The following is a 19474-nucleotide window of genomic DNA, read 5'->3' as shown; positions in this document are numbered from 1 at the left end:
AAGCAAGTATTCTGTTCCAGGGACAATGATGAAACAAATTGGTATGTGTTGCTAAAAGCGCCGCCTCGGGGTATTCATAACATGAATGTGGTTGAAGAAGATGCTTATACGTCATCAACACCTCTTGATGTGTCCCTACTTGAGATTAACATTACTGAGAAAGAACCGTACTCAAGGAATGAGTGTGAAGGAATCGATGTGACTGAGACATGACTGAAATTTTCAGCAATAGATTTTATAGTTATTTATTTTGATTGATACATGTTTTTCTAAAGTTACGTAACTATTTATTTAGTGTTTAAATATATTTGTTTGCTTGTTTATTTTCAGTGATGCATCATGTCATATTACACGTTTATCAGGTCATTAAATAACATTCAAAAGATGAGAAAAATGACCAAAAAACGAAGCAAATGATCTGTAGATGAAATTCAGGTGAGACATTAAATCTTGTTTTATTTTGCTATAGCACACTAGTATATTTCAATGTATATTTTTTTCATTTTACAGGAAAATATATCTAATAGGTTATCGAGAATGGAGTCTAACAATTCAACTAATTCATCACATGATTTGCATGGTAAAGAACCAATTGATGATGAGAAAACAGATAAGAAAAAAGGACGGGGTGCATCAAAGTTGAAAATGGTTAGTGGGCCAAGACAAGTGTAAAGATCTGGAGCGTAATGAGTTTGGACGGTCGGTTGGAGATAATTCAGTGAAGTACGCTTCTTTCCTAGGGTGCATGATAAAATAATTTGTGCCTTATACATTAGATGGATGGAATGACATAGGCAAAGAAGTGAAGGATAGGATGTGGAGGTGTCTTCAGGTAATATATTTAATTACTTAATTTTTCATTTCCATTTTCATAACAAAATGTTGACATATTTTCTTGTTATTTAATGTACAGCTGACTTACGAAGTTGAGGATTGTGAAAAGAAATAAATTTTTCGAAAGTTGGCTAAATTGTGACGCGATAGGAAATCCAAATTGCAGATACTTGTACGAGAAGCTAATACAAGTCGACTGGCTTCACGAGATCTCAATCTTTTGAAGCATGAATTTATGGACCAAAATCAGTGGGACTTGTTTGTACAGAGGACATTATCACCTAACTTTCAAGTAAGAATTTTTCTGGACTCTTTTATGGTCACTTAGTACATTTGCTTTACCTTTCAATTTGTTGGTACTATTTTGATTCACAGTTTTTTTTATAGCACGTTTGAATGCATTCTTTATTGCTATACAAATCATTTTTATCTAAGTCTTAAAAATAATAGACAATTTTTAACATTTTTTAAGATATGTTCATTTGTGTACAGTCCCACTCGTATAGTTTTAACATTTTCATAAGAATGAGAATGGATTGTAGGAGCACACTCATTTTTGTAATATGAATAGATACTATAATAACTTACTTAAATACACAAATATGACCAAAGGCACCACATAAACAAGCAAATGTACATTAGAAGGGCGTTTACAAGCAGCTTGTTGCCTTGTTCAACAGAAATTTTAAACTGTCTTAGGTTAGCAGAAATCGCTGATATTGAGGAATATTATAAAAAACGAGTTCACATAGTATACGATCTGTCGAACGACCTTTCTCTTCCCACTTCAAGATCAGGGGTAATGTATACGTCCAACATAAATGTGATGTCTGCTGCCAAGAAACTAGCAATATTTTCGTCTGTTTCAGTCCCAATCCAACATCTGCTTATCACAATGCTTTCTGAAACTGAATTCATTGAACAAACAATTCAGCTATCTGCCTGGTCAGCCTTTCTTGAACTTGGAGCTTGAAACCATAAAAATGTACTATTGATTGTAGAATTGATTTTCCAATAGGCTTGGCTCCGTTGGAACCATAATAGCCTATGTGCACCATACCATGAAAGGGAAGCAAATGGTGCTCACATAATGACCACAACGACAGGTTCAGCTCAGAACAAAGACTTTGTTTTTCGTTACAACTTAGATCCACATCAGAAGTTAAAGTATCTATCTTACTATGAACAAATCCATTAAGCTTCAGGTCCAAATCTAAGTTTTTAAAGTTCATCAACCACTTTAAATAGCAGGATGGAGTTTTTATAAGCTCTTCCCTCAATGGATTCTCGCCCAAGGAACAAAGAATTGAAGCTGCAGCATCAAGCATTGTCGAATCTGATCCAAGCTTCTTGGAAAAAGTCTGATATGGACACCAATATTTGTCATTCGAGGATGCAGTCCGGGTATCATCATCATTAATGCCCCGGAATCTCAAAAGACCAATAAAATCGGTCCTAGATACCTACCTTCTCACAGTCAAAAACTCCTGATCCTGACTTTACTGATATCTTTTCCCAACCCTGATGATTTGGATCGGAGAGTGCAGACTCAAAATTTGGGAACTGAATGTGGTAACACTGAAGGACAACAGCAACTCCAGTGGGTTGGATACCATGCTGCAAAGCTCCGCAAATGTCACTGGCCAGTCGTTGAGGGTCTTGAAGCCGCTTAGCAAAAACTTCAGCAACTTGAGAGAGCTTGCTTAGGCCTAAAACTCGCTGACCAGATGCGACATAGCCGATATGACACTTAATCTGGAAAGGAAGCAAGCAATACTCGCAATATGAGAATAGATCAAGATCCCGAACAATTACTAGTCCACCTGCTCCACCACCATGACAAATTCTGCTTTCTACCCCAGCTTCCGGGAATAAACTGCCATCAATAATATCTTTCACCTTCTACTTATAACCTGGAAACATGAGCAGATATCACAACTCCATCTTTTAGCAGAAAAACGCTTTCAACCCCTACAAAATATGAAAGCGGAGCCTCAGAAAGTAAATATGAGATTAGTAAGTCAACTATAGTTTTACTTTTTAATAATTAAATCATATGAATAAAGAAAATATATTAAAGATGATATTGTATTTTCGTTCATGATTTGATTTATGCTCTTGAAGTGGGAAGAGAAATTCATACACAAATATGACTTTTCTTTTTCTTTTCTTTTTTGAATTGTTGGTTTTCTGGTTCTTCTCAACTATATTGTTGATTATGCGATTTTAACTAATCTCAGGAAAAGAATGAAAGATTTAGAACGATGAGGAAAAAATAAGATCACAAGATATGGACATTATGAGTTCACAGTGATGCCTTTTGGGCTGACCAATGCGCCTGCAGCCTTCATAGATCTAATGAACAGAGTGTTCGAACCATTCCTGGACCAGGTTCATAGTGGTATTTATCGACGACATCCTCGTCTATCCTTCCAATGAGAAAGATCACGAAGAACACCTCCGCCTTGCACTACAGACTTTGAGAGAGAAGGAGCTCTATGCTAAGTTTAAAAAATGTGAGTTCTGGCTAAAGAGTGTATCCTTTTTAGGACATGTGATTTCTGAAGCAGGAGTATCAGTGGATCCCAAGAAAGTAGAGGCAATTACAAAGTCGCCAAAACCTAAGAAAGCTACAGACATCAGGAACTTTCTTGGACTGGCAGGTTATTACAGAAAGTTTGTCGAAGATTTTTATTCAATAGCCATACCACTGACTAAACTCACTCAGAAGAATTCCAAGTTCATCGGGGACGAAGATTGCGAGAAAAGTTTTCAGACATTGAAAGAAAAGCTCGCATCCACACCAGTACTAATCTTACCCACTGAAAATAAGGAATTCACCATCTACAGTGATGCATCTAAGGAAGGTCTGGGATGCGTACTCATGCAAGAGGGAAAAGTGATCGCCTACACATCAAGGCAGTTGAAACCGCACGAACAGAACTACCCTACGCATGATCTCGAGCTAGCAGCAGTTGTCTTTGCCTTAAAAATTTGGAGGCACTATCTCTATGGCGCCGAGTGTGAAATTTTCACAGATCATCAGAGCTTCAAGTACTTGTTCACCGAAAAAGAACTAAACATAAGGCAAAGGCGGTGGATCGAACTACTGAAGGATTATGACTTGACTATAAGTTACCATCCAGGTAAAGCAAAAAAGGTGGCCGATGCTCTGAGTCGGAAAAATGGAAGAAAGCTCACTCTAGCTTCACTTTTCGCTCGACCATGTCTGCCAAAGACCGTCAAGTTAAATCAAGACCGAGACCCCGAGCTAAAGAAATATAAGGAACAAGTCGAAAGCGAGAAGTCTCAAGATCTATAAATTGATGACAAAAGAGTCCTATGGATGAAAGGACGACTGTGTATACCAGACAGCGATAACCTTCGCCAAGAAATACTGTCAGAAGCACAAGTCCAAATTCTCAGTCCATCTAGGGAGTACAAAAATGTACTGAGACCTTAAGAGAAATTTTTGGTGGAACGGAATGAAAAGAGACGTGGAAGAATTTGTCTCTAGATGTCAAATTTGTCAACTGGTCAAAGCAGAGCACCAACGACCCGGATGATTATTGCAACCTTTAAAGATACCTGAGTGGAAATGGGAACATATCTCCATGGACTTCGTAGTAGGGTTACCAAAGTCGAGGCAAGGTTAGGACGGAATATGGGTAATCGTAGATAGACTTACAAAATCTGTACACTTCCTACCCGTCCGTATGAACTCTAATCTCGACAAGTTGACTACATTGTACATGGATAACATTGTACGACTTCATGGAGTGCCAGTGAGCATCCTGCCCGACTAGAGACCCGAGGTTCGTCTCACGTTTTTGGAAGAGCTTCCAAGGGGCCATGGGAACGAAATTTACTCTTAGTACGACCTATCACCCTCAAACCGATGGCCAAACTGAGAGAACGATTCAAACCCTAGAAGACATGCTGTGAGCGTGCGCCCTAGGATTCAGTAGCAATTAGAGCAATCATCTACCATTGATCGAGTTTGCTTATAATAACAGCTATCACAGCAGTATTGAGATGGCTCCATATGAAGCTCTATATGGAAGGAAATGCCGGTCACATCTATATGGAGATGAAGTGGGAGAAAAAGCAGTAGTAGGACCCGAGCTTGTACGAATAACAATAGACAAGGTTACAATCGTCCGAGAGAAACTCAAGGCAGCTCAGGATCGAAAAAAGAGTTGGACAGATCTGAAAAGAAGGTCAGTGGATTTCATTGTTGGCGAGAAGGCCTACGTAAAAGTATCGCCTATGAAAGGGGTTGTCCGATTCAGTAAAGCTGGGAAGCTGAACCCCCGTTATGTGGGACCCTTTCAAATTTTGGAAACAGTGGGCACACTGGCATACAGATTGGCACTTCTACCAAATATGTCTAGAATTCACAACGTTTTTCACGTGTCCCAACTACGGAAATACATCTCGGATCCAAGCCATGTGTTGGAAGTAGAACCGCTCTTGATCGAAAGTAACTTGAGAGAAGAGCTGAAGTACGAAGAAGTTCCCATCAGAATCATGGACACCAAGGACCAAATACTAAGGCGACAAATCATTCCCTATGTCATGATGCAAAGGTCTAATCACACTGAAAGAGAAGCCACGTGGGAACTATAAGAAAGAATGAGGAACCAATACCCGTACCTCTTCATAGACCAAGCCAACCCAAGTTTCGAGGACTAAAACTTTCCATAAGGAGGGAGGTCTGTAAAATCCAAGATTTTCAGTTCAATCGTGATAATATTTAATGATACTACGATTTTGTGCAATCTTGGAGATTTATCTCATTATAAGATGTAAGATTTGCAAGATTATCTAAGTTGAGTGGATAATTTTATCGTGTACAATATTTTGAGCTCAAGATTTAAGATATTATCATGTATATATTTCGAACTGATGAGAAGATAAAGATCTAATAATTGAGATGATATTGAGATAACAAGATAAAGATCTAAGATTCGAGATGATATTGAGATACCAAGATAAAGATCAAGAAAAGGATAATGTGATCCCCTAGATTTCAAATTCATGGGTATTTTTAGTGTATAATTTCGAAATAATCAATAGATGGGGATAAAGATTTCGAAATATCACCCAAGATCATTGATAAAAAATTTATAATTATCCTAGATTGAACTTTATTCAAAATTCAAGCACGAGGATAATACACGATCAGGATAGCAACCAACCCCTATAAATATGAAGGTCATGTAACTCGAAATTCACACCTCAAATTCACTCAATATTTTCGAGTTTCTCTCTAGTCTCCTTAGGAAATTTTCGAGATTTGCCCTCGTGGTTCTGCCGAGTATCGAAGTGCTACTGCAGTCCAAGCCAAGGAAGGAAATTCGAAATTTCCAGTGCAAGAAACCCCCACTCTTTTCATGTTTTCTTCAAGGATCAAGGTAAGTGGGATTCTTTTAAAGATTAAAAAATCCGTTATGCATGTTTCTTCGTTTTTTTGAAAATACGGTCGAGTACAACTTCTTCTCCTTCTCATTTTCTTGTGTTGATTGTCATACGGTTTTGGGCACTGTGATGAGTCGACTGTATATCGGTGGAAATCCCAACCATGACATGACCTTTTTCCAGTGGGGATGTAACCGCTATATGGACTCGCCCCCTTAGAGGAGTAAAAATTAGGGACTGATATCAGTAAATCAGAGAAAGTTGAGGAATCTTGGTGTCTGGTAAATGTTATGCATGTGATATGAATGATGTTATGCAAGTCATGTGATTTCGAAATTTTATGCATGTTGTTATAATTGTGCTCGAACGGCCCCTCACTTGCTGAGAATTTTCCAAAATACTCACCCCTTACTCTCCCCTCCCCAGATTTATCCGAAGAACAGGTTGAGGAAGAGGAATCCAAAAAATTTTGGGGCTGGTGATTCGCGAGAATTTTTAGTAGCCATGTTTTGTTATTTCGAATTTTCATATTTTTTATTCCTTATAGACACTTCCGCATTATTTATTTCAGTTGTAAATACATTGGTATCTTTTTGGGAATTATGAAATAAACTGGTTTCGATTTATACTGTTCTACGCGGTTGGTTGTTGTCGATGTCGACTAACCCCGGTCGTGGGGCGTGACATCCCCGATCTCTATTCCTCGTTCGAGCACGAAAACTATTAAAAGCCCTTATGCATGAAAATTTAATAAACAAAAAATTAAAAACACTTATTCATGTTAAAATCATACATTTAATGCATTAAAATAATTTAATTAAAATACATAAGAAATTGATAACTTGCATGCGTGTGGTTTACGTGGACCTTCAAATTTTCGGGATGTTACAAGATTACTCTCTTTGAGACCTAAACCCGAATTTTGCTGACATATCTTTCATTGTGTATCTCGAATAGGGTGTGTGATCGTGTTGGAATCTTGCTAGTGTTGTATGATGTGTGCTTTCAAAACCTTTTTTAGGCCTTTCATTCTGATCAGTTAACCTATATCTCTGAAACTTCTGCTATTCGTTTTTTTTGAAAAGTACTAGAATTTTTTTTTTAACAAACTCTCAAATTTCAGTCCTTGCCTACATATATACATAAAAACACTTTTGCACCCTTTTAAAATAAAACATCCACTAGTACTTGAAAATCCTAAGGGAATAGTCAAACATGAAATCGTAAAACGTTTTTACCAAACCTAAAAAGCAATAAATGTTGAAAAGTGTAGCCCATACTAAACCTCTCAAAAATCTCTCAAAAGCATAAATAAAATGTCGTAAAATTTTTTAATGTAAAATCATAAACTTAAATGCGTAAAATAGAAGCGCTGGTCATCGGGTTATGTGCACCTTCAGTCCAGTCAGGTCAACCATCAAGACCTCCATCTAACTCACTTGCATCAAACACACCTAGTGAGTCTAAAGACTCAACACGTCATATCCTTGATAACAAGTAATACGTAATACAGATCACTTACAACAGTGAAAAATACTTGTACTTAAAATAACATTTTCATAATAATGCATAAACTTTAAACTTATACATTTTCATAAACATGTAAAATCATAAACATTTTCATATCATCATAAACATATACATATCCATATTCATGTTCGTGTTTTGTTGAATTCAGATCGTTGATTGTGACTTTCGTGTTCATATACGTGTTAGGCGATGGATCCATCTACATGTAACCACAGTACTGGGTGGCGGAGGACACCAAAAACACTCTCACCGGTCAACTATGCCCTTACGTATTAACATATCATCGTATACATATACATATATATATATCCGTATCCAAGGAAACACGATCGTCGGGCTCCCCCACTAGGACCATAACCCTCACGAAATTTCCAACATATCATCGTAATAGTCACAATCCCTTCCCGTCCTTCAACATGTTATCATTACACAATAAAAAATCATGCATATACGTATCGTTTTTATTTTTGAAACCAAGCATGCAACATTTCTTTTAAATGTCCAATAATTAATCCATAAAAATCCATGAACATTTAAAAATCATGATTTAACATATAAAAATTCATAAACATCCATAATCATTGAAAACGATCATATTAGCATATAAAATAACATTTAGGACACTTCCATGACGCTTACTAATTTTTATGTGTAAAAAGACCGTTTTACCCCTGAACGTAAAATTTCTCGTTTTTGATGTTTTCTTGATTTAATTGACTCTAAAATTTCTATAATTTTATTTAGCTTAAAAACTAGACTTTTTAATCAATTCGTAATTAGACGTTTTGAAGGCGTTTTAATTACGAAAAATCCCAAACTTTAATATAAAATTTCTAAATTCTAAATTTAGTCTTTTTATATTATTTTAGGCCGTATGAACCACGACTCGACCCCCGTGAGCCATTTTTCAATTTATTCTAATTTAGAAACCCTATTATGACACATAAACTTCGACCCCGAGCCATCTTTCGATTTTCTCGAGTCACTCCCGAACCATGTGGATCCAAAACCTGACCAACACACTAGAGTACCCTACTGGATCCTTAGACCACTCAGGAACCGTCCCCAAACCCAGAAATGAAGTCCCCCCAATTACCCCTATGCTGGCCGAGAGTTTAGTTTAGCATGGTTCCTAAGTTTGTGAACCTATGGACCAAGCCATCGCTCCAGCACCTGAACCACCCTCTAGTACATCTACCTAGGACCCTAAAGACTCGCCCTATCCCAGCCCTTGAGCCCTGGACCGAGCCCTCGACCCATTGGAAGCCTGCACTCCTCGCGCAGGTGCTGTGCGTCTTCTCAGGTAAGAGTCCTAGCATGGCTAGGACTCTTTCCCCAGCCCCTAACTCGAGTCCTAGCCTGGCTAGGACTCTCCCCTCGACTGAATCAACCCCTGACCGAGCCCTGGCGCCAAGCCGTGACTCCTCAGCCCTCTCAACAAGGAACCCAATCACCCCAAACCCCATGACAGCAAACTGTTTCCAACAAGCTTATATCCTTCGGTTCTGTGGTTTAGGCGTGAGTGTGTGGCTCTAAAATAGGTGTGAACCTCTCTTGATCTTACTTATATCATGGCAGCCCCTTAGCCAAATAATATACAAGTTATTTGAAACAAAAATCATGTTTTAACATCACCCATGCATGAAAAACGAAATTTAAACAAGTGATCCATGTTTATTCATACAAAACGATTTTAAACATTTACTATGGTGTGAAAGACGAGAAAAGGAAGAATTATGGCGTGCCTTTGCGTTTTATACGCACGAAAAACCGTTGACGACGAAGAACGGAGTGAAACCTTGGCTAGCTTTTCCTTGAACCCTTCGAAAATCCCTTCAATATGCTGTGTGTGTAGTGTCATGTGTGTTGTGTGTCTTGGGAGATAATTTCTGAATTTTAGTTGTTTGCAAGGTATAGGGTTTTTAGCATTTTAAATACCAATTAAACTACTAATTAGGCTTAGGCCTATTAAGCCAATCAAATTAGGCTCATTAGTCTTAATTAGGATTTAATTAAATCATAACAATGGTTTTGATAAAATAAGTTTGTGAATTTAATAGCCGGGTTACTAAAAAGTTCGTATTTTTATTGAAAATCCAACACCGATAAAATTTACGTCCGGCGTATCAAATCACCTCAAAACCCCATATTTTCAAAAATATGAAAAAACAACACTCATATTTTAAATAATTAAAAACAATTAATTAATAAAAATATTTTACGTTTTTCCGCCCTCGGTCTCCGTTATTCGATCGCAACTTAAATAATCCTTAAAAATACAGTTTTATGCATAAAGATAATAAAATCCTATTTAACATATAATCATGCATGACAAATAAATAATTAAGCAATTAAATCAATTAACTACTTATTTTTCATATTTCCTAGATTTGCATGCAGTTGGGTTACGTCGTCTAAATTTTGGACCTTACAATCTCTTTTGAACTGGTTTGCAGTTGTAGTAATAATTATGTTTGACCTTCATAGAGTTCTGTCTGGTGTGACTTTTATCATTCCAACTTGATTTGGAATGACGATCATATCCATTTTTGCTTAGTCTCTTTTTGAGCTAAACCCACGATGCATTTTTTTGTTATTATAATAAACATGCTGATTAACTTGAATTTCATGCTCTAAGTGATCATATATTGTGTTTGTCAGAATTTAGACTTTCATTTCTCTTCACACAGTTAAGTACTTGTTTCAGATTAATTATATTCATCTTGATCAAAGCCTAAGCCAGTTTTGGGTGAGAAAAACCAGGAGAGTTCGAAAGATTGTGTCTCAACCCTCCAACACTTCTGAAGATAATAGATTTCTCATTATTAAACTCAAATACAAAGAAATGGAATACAAATCTTTTGGTCTTTGGAGAGCCTCCATTTTTGGATTCGATTTTTAAGACTAAAAATTTCTAGATTTACTCTCTAATCAACTAAAGATTGAAAAAAAAAATGTAATTCCAAAAATATGGAAAAACACAAAGATAGGGAGATTATTGGAGAAATAACTGGGAAGAGTGAATTGAATAAACATTCTCATCTCATTCTCTGTACGCGTATCATTTTGATGGGATAACAGTTTCAATTCTCCATTATCATATTTCACAAAAAAAATTCTTATCTTCATAATAATAATGATAATTTAAAGTTTTGTGCTTTGATATCTGAATTCATAGCAACAAAAATGGCCCAAATTCCAGAGGAAATTGTTTGCCTGATAAGTAACTTTGCTCCAAGCTTATGGGGATCAATCAGTTCTTGAGTTTTACATTCTAGAATGAAGTAATTTGTTTCTATTTCCTTTGTTATCATCATAATTACAAGCTACTAAATTACTTGATTTTCTTCTACTAGATTTATTTAATGGGAAAATGTTTTTTTATTTATTAACTTATTCAATTTTGGGTTATGATTATCTAAAGAAAATGAAAACAAATTATTTAAACGTACCAAAAACTTTTCAGTTGTAATTATTTAAACATAGTTTACTGTTTGTTTACTCGTGAATTCTTATAATTGAAGACAACAACGATAAAAAAAAATGGATTTCAAAAACTATTTATTTACGTAGATCCAAACTGTTGATATTATAAAAAACTATATGCAATATTAATTATATACAATTCTAATATTTTAAATTATACAATAATTCATATATAACGTGTTTATCATTTTCTTAATAGAATGTCACATCCCGAGATTAGGCCCGTATAAACACAACAGTATATTGAATAGTTGAAAGATGAAGTGAAGACCCGGATTATCGGGTCAAAGGAAGGTCCAATTTAGACAATGTTTTTGGATGAAATAATTAATCGAAATTTAAACATAAAAAAATAGCACCTAAAGTTTAATTTCATAAATATAAATTATATCCTCTTAATTTTCGGTTTGATCCGAGTTCCACTCAGCATCCACATGATATTTCTAACTCTCCTACGAACAAAAATGACTCGATAAACCATATTTTTTTCCAGTCGAAGAAGTTTTGGTAAAATGCAGAATTTATTTATTCACATTGACATTTAACTAAAATTTAGCACATATTTTGTAAAATTTTCATTATTGCAATACATCTCTTGCTCCATCATGGATAAAGGTAGCGAATATTAATGATCTAACCCTTTTAAATTATACAATGATCGCACGTAATTTTATGCATTTCAATACAAAATGCATTATTACACTGATTATTTAAAGCTGGGAATAAAAATAAAAATATTTATTTTTTTTAAAAATGGAGCAACGCATATATTGGGGACTATTTGAGATTATATGGATATTTTTTTCTTTGAGGCTAGAGATCATGTGGTGTTAGTGTATTAGAGTCAACTTCCAGAAGAGATTCCCGACGGAAGATAATTAGGATAAGTAAAAAGATTAAAGTCAACTTCCAGAAGAGAAATGCATGATGGAATGCAAGTTGATGCCTATTATTTTAATATATATTAGTAAAAGATGCACACACGTTGCATCTGTTATTATTATTTTTAATTTGATCAAATAATAATAAACAATTAACACGAGATTATGTGGTGTTAGTGTATTAAAGTCAACTTCCGGAAGAGATTCTAAGAAGATTAGGATAAGTAAAAGATTCCAGGAGAGATTCCCGGCATATATACACACACACACACACACACACACACATATATATATATATATATATATATGATGTTAGTGTATTAAAGTCAACTTCCGGAAGATTAGGATAAGTAAAAGATTCCAGGAGAGATTCCCGGCAGATATAAATATACATATATATAATATTATTATAGTTTTTTAATGATGTAATAATATAGTTTTAGGCTATATTTAGACGCATATCCAGCTAGGTTATCGCAAAAAAAGAAATAGTGAAAGTCTCGTTAAAATTGAGAGAATGCCATATAGTGAAGGAAAAAAAGAGTGATTTTGAGTATACAAGAAGAATAGAGTTGTAATACGACAATTTTATCGAAAAATATTATCATATTATAATTCATTTCATCAATATTTCTTTTTGTATCATATATTATACGTACTCAACAAAAATGAACCCGGAGGAAATTGTTCGCCCGATAGATAACTTTGCTCCAAGCCTTTGGGGGGATCAGTTCGCGAATTTCGCATTCGATGATGAGGTACTTTTTCTTCTAATGTTTATGTTTTTTTTTCGACGTGTTTAATTACGTGCGAAAGATTAGATTATTATTAAAACAATTGATTTTCCCAAATTATTTCTGATCTCGCAATGTATATTTTAATAGTTTATATTTTTTTAAAAAAGGCTTGCATGCAATTATTATTGTTGTTTACATTTTTTTTATAATCGATTATACTAGACTTCAACGAAAAAAAGATTGGAAAAATTCACTTATCCAGGACGAATTGCCCTATTTTTTTAGTAGAAACTTTTGTTTATAGGCTATATTGATACTAAATTTAATTTCAAATAATTAAATTTCTTGTAAAACAACTTTTACCATAAATAATTAAAATCATATTTCAATTATTTATTTTGTAAGAAATTAATTTTATAAAAATTATTGTAGGGGTAAAATCGTCCGTAATTTCATAAAATATAAATTTAACCCAAAATTTTAAAAAATCAGAAAATTACCCCTGGCCCGAACAATTCAAGCCCACGACCCAGCGCGGTGCCCGAGATGTTCTCGGGTACCCGTCCGCGCCGCCCGCCCGCTGTGCGTTGGCCGCTCGCACAGGCGCGCAGGCCTTGCGCGCGCGCCGCGCGCCTGCCGTGCGCGCTCGCTGCGGGCGCGCCGCTCGGCGCCTGGCCCGCACGTTACGCTGCCCTGTGCGCGCGTCTGTTCCAGGCAGACCAAATTTTAATTTTTTTTTTCAAAAACAGATTTTTCAAAAATAATTTTTCGGGGCGTTTTTCATAAAATTCTTACGCGGTTAGAAATAATAAACTCAATACAATTTAATTAAAACACACGATTGAGAATAACCTGGCTCTGATACCACTGTTGGGACATCAAATTCTCGCACCCAAGAAGCAACGGAAGTTTAAAAATTTTGGTCTTGGGCGTCGTGTGTTCAAAACATTCATAGGGTATTTAGAATTATACCTTTTCGTTCTAAACACTGGACTCCAAACAATTCTGATGTTTAAACGGATATAGCTCTTCTTGTAAATCTCTACGAACGGCTCTTCTCCTATGATCGCCTAATTAGGTCCACGATCGAAAACTGTTTTCCTCGTTTGGTTTGCACTAGAAAATCCAAACGATTTGCGCGTTGAGACTGTATTCTCCGAATTTCCAAAATCCGGAGACGAAGCGACACGGCGGTTGAAGAAACTTGTGGCCAAATTTTTCCCCTCAATTTTCAAGAGATGGCCGAGAGTTCCATCCTTCAAAAATCATGGTCTTTGGCTAATTAGTTCTTAATCAATTATTAAGCAATATTATGGATTCTTAATCCATAATTAAAACAAGTCTAATTTGTTTTAGGCGGCTGATTCGACTAGGAACCTGTTTAGAATATACGGTACACTTCCTAATGAGTTTCATGATCTTACGTTGTGACACAGACCTCATGGTACCTATTGTATATTCAAGGACTTTATCTATGCAGCTTGCATGGGTATACAGATAAAGTATAATGCCATAATCGAATAAAATCGTAAAATATTAATAAAATAAAGATTGTTTGGCATTAGAGTCAATAAAAACCCCAGCCACAAGTTGGCTTGCCGGACACCTACTCCAACACTCGCAATGTATATTTTACATGTTTATATTTTAAAAAAGGCTTGCATGCAATTATTATTGTTGTTTACATTTTTTTTATAATCGATTATCTAGACTTCAACGAAAAAATGATTGGAAAAATTCGTTTATCCAGGATGAATTGCCCTATTTTTTTAGTAGAAACTTTTGTTTATAGGCTATATTGATACTAAATTTCTTCACATGCAAGAGACATGCATGTTAGATTATAAATACAAATTTAGGATGTTTAAATTTTGCTTCTGGTATAATATCGATTTTAATATGATCATATCTTTAAAGGGTTCCTGCTAATTTAATATGATCATATCTTTAAAGGGTTCCTGCTAATTTAATCTATTTCATGCATTTTGAAATTATAAGAGAATGTTTGATTGATGTATTTTATGCAGATAGCAAAAAAATATTCCAAGGAAATTGAATTGTTGAAAGATGAAGTGAAGACTAAGTTAACAAATCCAGAAAGCAAAATGGTGGATACAATGAGTTTGATCGATGCACTAGAACGCCTTGGCGTATCGTATCACTTTGACGACGAAATCGAAGATAAATTGGAGCATTATTTTGGCCTGAATACAAATTATGAAGATGAGGCCTATGACTTAAACACAGTTTCAATCCATTTTCGATTGTTTAGGCAACATGGACTTCACTTAACTTCTGGTATATGCAATACAAGAAATATACATACATATATAAACGTACACTGTGTGTGTGTGTGTGTGTGTGTATAAGATATATACCATAATTATCCTCTGAAAGATTGACTATCGTTATTATTTATGTTTCAATCAGATGTATTTAGCAAATTCAGGGGTGGCGATGGAAAGTTCAAAGAGTCTCTTAAAAGTGATGTTAGGGGTTTATTGAGTTTGTATGAAGCAGCACATTTGAGAAAGCGCAAAGAAAATATACTGGAAGATGCCCTTGTTTTCACAAAAGACTGCCTCAAATCCATGGCAACAAACCTCCAATCACCCCTCAACAGACAAGTCGAGCATGCCCTCGTGCAACCATTGCATTTGGGGTATCCAAGATTTGAGTCACATCATTACATCACTGTCTACGAGGAGGATGTATATTCTAGAGATGAATCACTTTTGAAGTTTGCTAAATTAGACTACAATGCAGTGCAAATGTTGCACAAACAAGAACTCTATGAAGTGTCGAGGTAACATTGCTGTCATAACTTAATGTCGAACACACACACACACATTTTTATGTAACGAAGATTTAAGAAGTGACAATTTAAGACAGTCCTTACTTTTGGACAGGTTCATTAATTTTAACATGCATATCTTGAAACTTAAAATGTTTGTAATTAATTGTTCTTGTTATTTTACAGGTGGTGGAGAGAAATGAATCTTACATCCCAACTTCCTTATGCCAGAGATAGAATTGTCGAGTGTTACTTTTGGGCAATGGGAGCGTCTCATTTGCCACGATTTTCTCGAGCTCGAGTTATGTTGACAAAAGTCATCCAATTTTTATCTTTAACCGATGATACATTTGATGCTTATGGTACAATTGAAGAACTAGATACATACACTAAAGCAATTCAAAGGTAATTAAAAATAAAAAATTCACAACTTGGCTCTTAACAAATAAAATTTCTGCTCAATAATTCGTTGTTGGTTGTTTCAGGTGGGATATTAGAGAGATTGATCTACTCCCGGAGTACATGAAACCACTTTATACCGCCATTTTAAAACTCTATGCGGGATTTAAGGAAGAATTAGCAAAGGAAGGAAGATCCTATGCCGTCGACTATACGATAGATGCAGTATTAATTTTCTCATTATATTACAAGATAAAATCATTTCATCTGATTATATTGAATCCGACATATATGTTTGTAATTTGTATGCGATGTTGTTTAGTTCAAAGAACAAGTGAGGAGCTACAATGTGGAGGCCAAGTGGTTTATTGAGGGTTACTTGCCACCATTTTGGGAGTACCTTAGCAACGCGCTCACAACTTGTGCTTACTTCTTCCTTTCGAATGCATCATTGATGGGAACGGATTTTGCTACGAAGGTAGAGTTCGAATGGCTGAATATGATGCCGAGGATTCTTGGAGCAAGCCTAGAAATTAGTCGTTTGGTTGGTGATAAAGCTACATACAAGGTACAAACTGGATGACCATGATGTCTATATATCTAAGTCTAATCTGTAAAAGATTAATGATTTCGATACATGAAGGAAAAGGCGAGCTTTTTAACAGTATTTATGCCTAGATACCTGATGGAATTGGAAAATCTTTCTTTCTAATCTTATAGGTTTGAACTTCATTTCCAAGGTCCACGTACATGTGAAACTAATCATTATCATATATGCTTTCATCAATTCAAATATATTTTTATTTCATGAAAATGATTAACCTCAGTCCATGAACAAGTTAATTGTACGGCCTTACAAATACCTAAAGATTGCAACTGGATGGAATGATTTCAGTGGATTTGGTCTCAAATCCATTGTATCAGTTTGAGTAAAAAAAAAATGATCTATACTTTTCAAATCCTTTTATCACAAATACTTCGGTCCAAACACAATCTAAACTTTATTCAGTAGTTTTAAAGGTAGTTTCTTAGGGTTCCGGAGGTAGCTTGCATGTGTATATTACTTTATTCAGTAGGTTAAATCAGTATCTCTTACATATGCTCAACATATTCGTAGGTCGAAAAAGGAAGAGGCCAAAAATCCACCGGTATCGACTGCTACATGAAGGATTACGGTGTGACAATGGAAGAGGCAATGAATAAGATTGAGGAAATGACTACAGATGCGTGGAAGGATGTTAATGAGGATTTCAAGAGACCATTTCCGTGTTCGAAGGAGGTTCTTATGATAATCCTCAACATCACAAGGGTAATAGATGTTATATACAAGAACAATGAAGATGGATATACTCAACCAGAAAAGGTTATAAAGCCCCTCATAGTTGCAATGTACATCGAACCCTTCAAGATTTAGACATTTCAAATCAATGTAAGCATTGTTTTTGTTTCTGTTAACTATGTTTGATCAAGAATGTGACCTTTAACTTTGAATAAAATTAATTTAAAATAATTAGTTGTATTGTGCTAGAAAATTATGTTTCCTCGTGTACTTTATCTAATGTTTAAGGAATTTTTTTCTTAAAAAATATAACCTCCTTTGGAAAAAACACATAATACAAAACTTGAGATCATGTGTTTTTATTTAAAGAATGTTACAAATCAAAAAAGATTTTTGACCAGGATCAAACACCTAATTAACTGCCCATTTAATATGAGGTGCATGCATTAATTTCATTGTCATCAGCGTACATTTTTAATTGTTCATGAACCTGTTTGAATAGATTAATGCGTCTGTAAATTGGACAAACGTTTACCTAAGTTGTGTTAATTGTTATTTCCCAATGGAGAGACAATTCTTCAACTTAATTTTCATTTGATGATGATGTGTTCTTTTTCTATTTCTTATGTTGTTTAAACTTATTAGGTGCAAGAGATTATACTATTATTACTAGTTTCAAAATTCAATATTGACTTAATGGTCAATCATGGCAAAGATGTTGATGCAGTAAATATACAATGTTACCGAAATTAGTAGATCTGAGTGATCAGTCAATCCGTGTGTCTAGATGATCCTTCAGTGGTTCTCACAAGTAAACTTTGGGGGTCGCCACCTATATCACGAACAATGTTAGAGGTGTTTGAGGATACCCGGAGAAAACCTTCCGGCGCTTAAGTCAGGGATCACTTCAAGAAATGTACTCCGGAAACTAGAGATTGTTTAGAGTAAAAAATAGAGTATATATACCTTGAAATGAGGATGATCTTCCGTTTATTTTCCAAGATTGATAATAAGCTTGAAGGTGTGACCCATTTCTTTTGGGTTTAATGACATTTTTTTTAGAGTTTTTCAACAAAATCATGTTTCTACACAACTATGAACATGGTAAACAATATGCGGAAGCTGTTCAAGCGTTACCTCCGGTCATCGAATAATTTGTAAGTTTTCTGTTTTCCTCCAATTGAAACCTTCTAAGCACTCCAACTATATTGGAAACAAAACATATATAGATTTCTTAAGCTTACATACCAAATGTTTACCGTTACTAGAGAAAAATCCTTCAGGTTGTTTCATATAAACCTCTTCCTCTAATTCTCCGTTGAGAAAAGCCATTTTCGCATCCATTTTTAGTAAATCTAAGTCAAAATATGCAACTAATGCTAGAATGATATGAAGAGAATCTTTCTTAGATACAGGAGAAAAAGTCTCCTTATAGTCAATTCCTTCCTGCTGAGTGAATCCTTTATCTATGAGTTTTGATTTATATCTTTCAATGTTGTCTAATGAGTCTTTCTTTGTTTTGAAGACTCATTTACATCAAATGGATTTTACACCATCAGACAACTGAACAAGATCTCATACTCCAATAAATGCCATAGAATTCATCTCTTTTTTCATAGCACTAAACCATAATTTTGATTCATTACAACCAATGGATTTTAAAAACGTTTCAAGATCATTTTCAGCTCCAATGTTAAAATCCAATTTTTGTAAATACACAACATAATCACTAGATATAGTTGATCTTCTAATTCTAGTAGATCTCCTTAGGTTGTTTGGTTGATCAACAATTTCTTGTTGTTCTTCATTAACAACTTGATCTACTAGATTTTCATCAGCGATTTTTGGAACTTTAGTAACCGGTTGCCTAACACTTGTTTGGTCTTGAGGAGTGTGAATAACGATCAATCTATCATTTGAATAAGAGGGGTTGTGAATTATTGTGATCTTTCTAAAAAAACTATGTCATTTGAATGATCACTCCCACTAATCAAGTCATTTTAAATAAATTTTGCATTTCTTGATTCTAAAATTCTAGTGTTTTGAGGTTTACAATATAATCTGTACCCTTTGGATTTTTGGGCATATCCGATGAAATATCAACTTATAGTTC

General features: G+C 35.0%; 1 protein-coding gene and 1 pseudogene across 2 annotated transcripts in view; one reads left to right on the top strand and one right to left on the bottom strand.

Moving 5' to 3' along the window:
• LOC142547645 (germacrene A synthase-like) overlaps positions 1–17549 on the top strand; it is a 38562-nt gene extending 21013 nt beyond the window's left edge. The window contains exons 1-7 of one of the 2 annotated variants that reach the window (XM_075656026.1): positions 12628–12910; positions 14917–15187; positions 15320–15695; positions 15870–16088; positions 16169–16307; positions 16405–16650; positions 17200–17544. In XM_075656026.1, the coding sequence (XP_075512141.1) occupies positions 12821–12910; positions 14917–15187; positions 15320–15695; positions 15870–16088; positions 16169–16307; positions 16405–16650; positions 17200–17496 (1638 nt within the window). In that variant the 5' untranslated portion in view covers positions 12628–12820 and the 3' untranslated portion in view covers positions 17497–17544. Of the gene's footprint in view, positions 1–12627; positions 12911–14916; positions 15188–15319; positions 15696–15869; positions 16089–16168; positions 16308–16404; positions 16651–17199 lie in introns of those variants that run through there. The other variant, XM_075656025.1, reaches the window with a different exon arrangement.
• Positions 1734–2757, bottom strand: LOC142545072 (GTP cyclohydrolase 1 pseudogene; annotated as a pseudogene).
• Positions 17550–19474: the final 1925 nt, after the last annotated feature.

The sequence above is a fragment of the Primulina tabacum genome, chromosome 5 (assembly GCF_025594145.1).
Source record: "Primulina tabacum isolate GXHZ01 chromosome 5, ASM2559414v2, whole genome shotgun sequence".
In the NCBI taxonomy this organism is placed as follows: Eukaryota; Viridiplantae; Streptophyta; class Magnoliopsida; order Lamiales; family Gesneriaceae; genus Primulina; species Primulina tabacum.
Note: the sequence above shows the minus strand (reverse complement) of the source record. Positions and strands in the feature narration are given on the sequence as shown.